The following is a 660-nucleotide window of genomic DNA, read 5'->3' on the forward strand; positions in this document are numbered from 1 at the left end:
CAATGAGAAACATATAGAACATTCCATCAAAGGTAACACAAAAGATGCAATTTACCTTGTCAAAGAAGGCATACTCGGCGAGAGTGGCATGTTTTCCAGCTTCTGCAGCACTCATATCTTTGAGATATCCCAATTTGGGTTTCTTAACAGGTGGCTGGGCATGTGCATGGCCATGGGAGTGGCTCTGTGTTGGTCCTGGGTGAGGTCTCTTTAGCTGATGGCTAAACATTGGTGATGTTTTGTTGGGGGGGTTGCCAGGCCCACTGACCATGTTGTTTCCAGATCCCATACCACAGCTGCTTTTCAGGTTTGGTTTCTTCACTGAGGTATGATCATTGCTTACATTTTTATTACTCTGTGGAAAAAATGTCAGTGTTAAAAAACCATCAAAACCATCTCACAATATCTTACCTAATTTTTACTATTCAAAAGGCTGGAAAATTCTGAGGCATGGACTGCATGCTTACCCCATGATGAGTGCGATACTGGTCCATAAAGTCAGACACAGCCGCTTGGGCAGCTGAGTTATTGGTTGCATCCGGTAGGAACTGGCCGAACTCTTGCAGTAAATCTTCTTGGTTCTCAAATAACTTTGCAACCTGTTCTCAAAAAAATTGAAGTGTTAACATACATATCCATACATTTATATACATAACTGTT

General features: G+C 41.8%; 1 protein-coding gene across 1 annotated transcript in view; it reads right to left on the minus strand.

Moving 5' to 3' along the window:
* The window catches only part of LOC119590848 (paired amphipathic helix protein Sin3a-like), a gene marked incomplete at its 5' end in the record, with an annotated part of 24,220 nt that overhangs the window by 11,835 nt on the left and 11,725 nt on the right, over positions 1 to 660 (minus strand). The window contains 2 exon segments of the mRNA XM_037939607.1: positions 56 to 355; positions 468 to 599. Coding sequence (XP_037795535.1) covers positions 56 to 355; positions 468 to 599 — 432 coding nt within the window.

The sequence above is a fragment of the Penaeus monodon genome, chromosome 27 (genome assembly GCF_015228065.2).
Source record: "Penaeus monodon isolate SGIC_2016 chromosome 27, NSTDA_Pmon_1, whole genome shotgun sequence".
NCBI lineage: Eukaryota > Metazoa > Arthropoda > Malacostraca > Decapoda > Penaeidae > Penaeus > Penaeus monodon.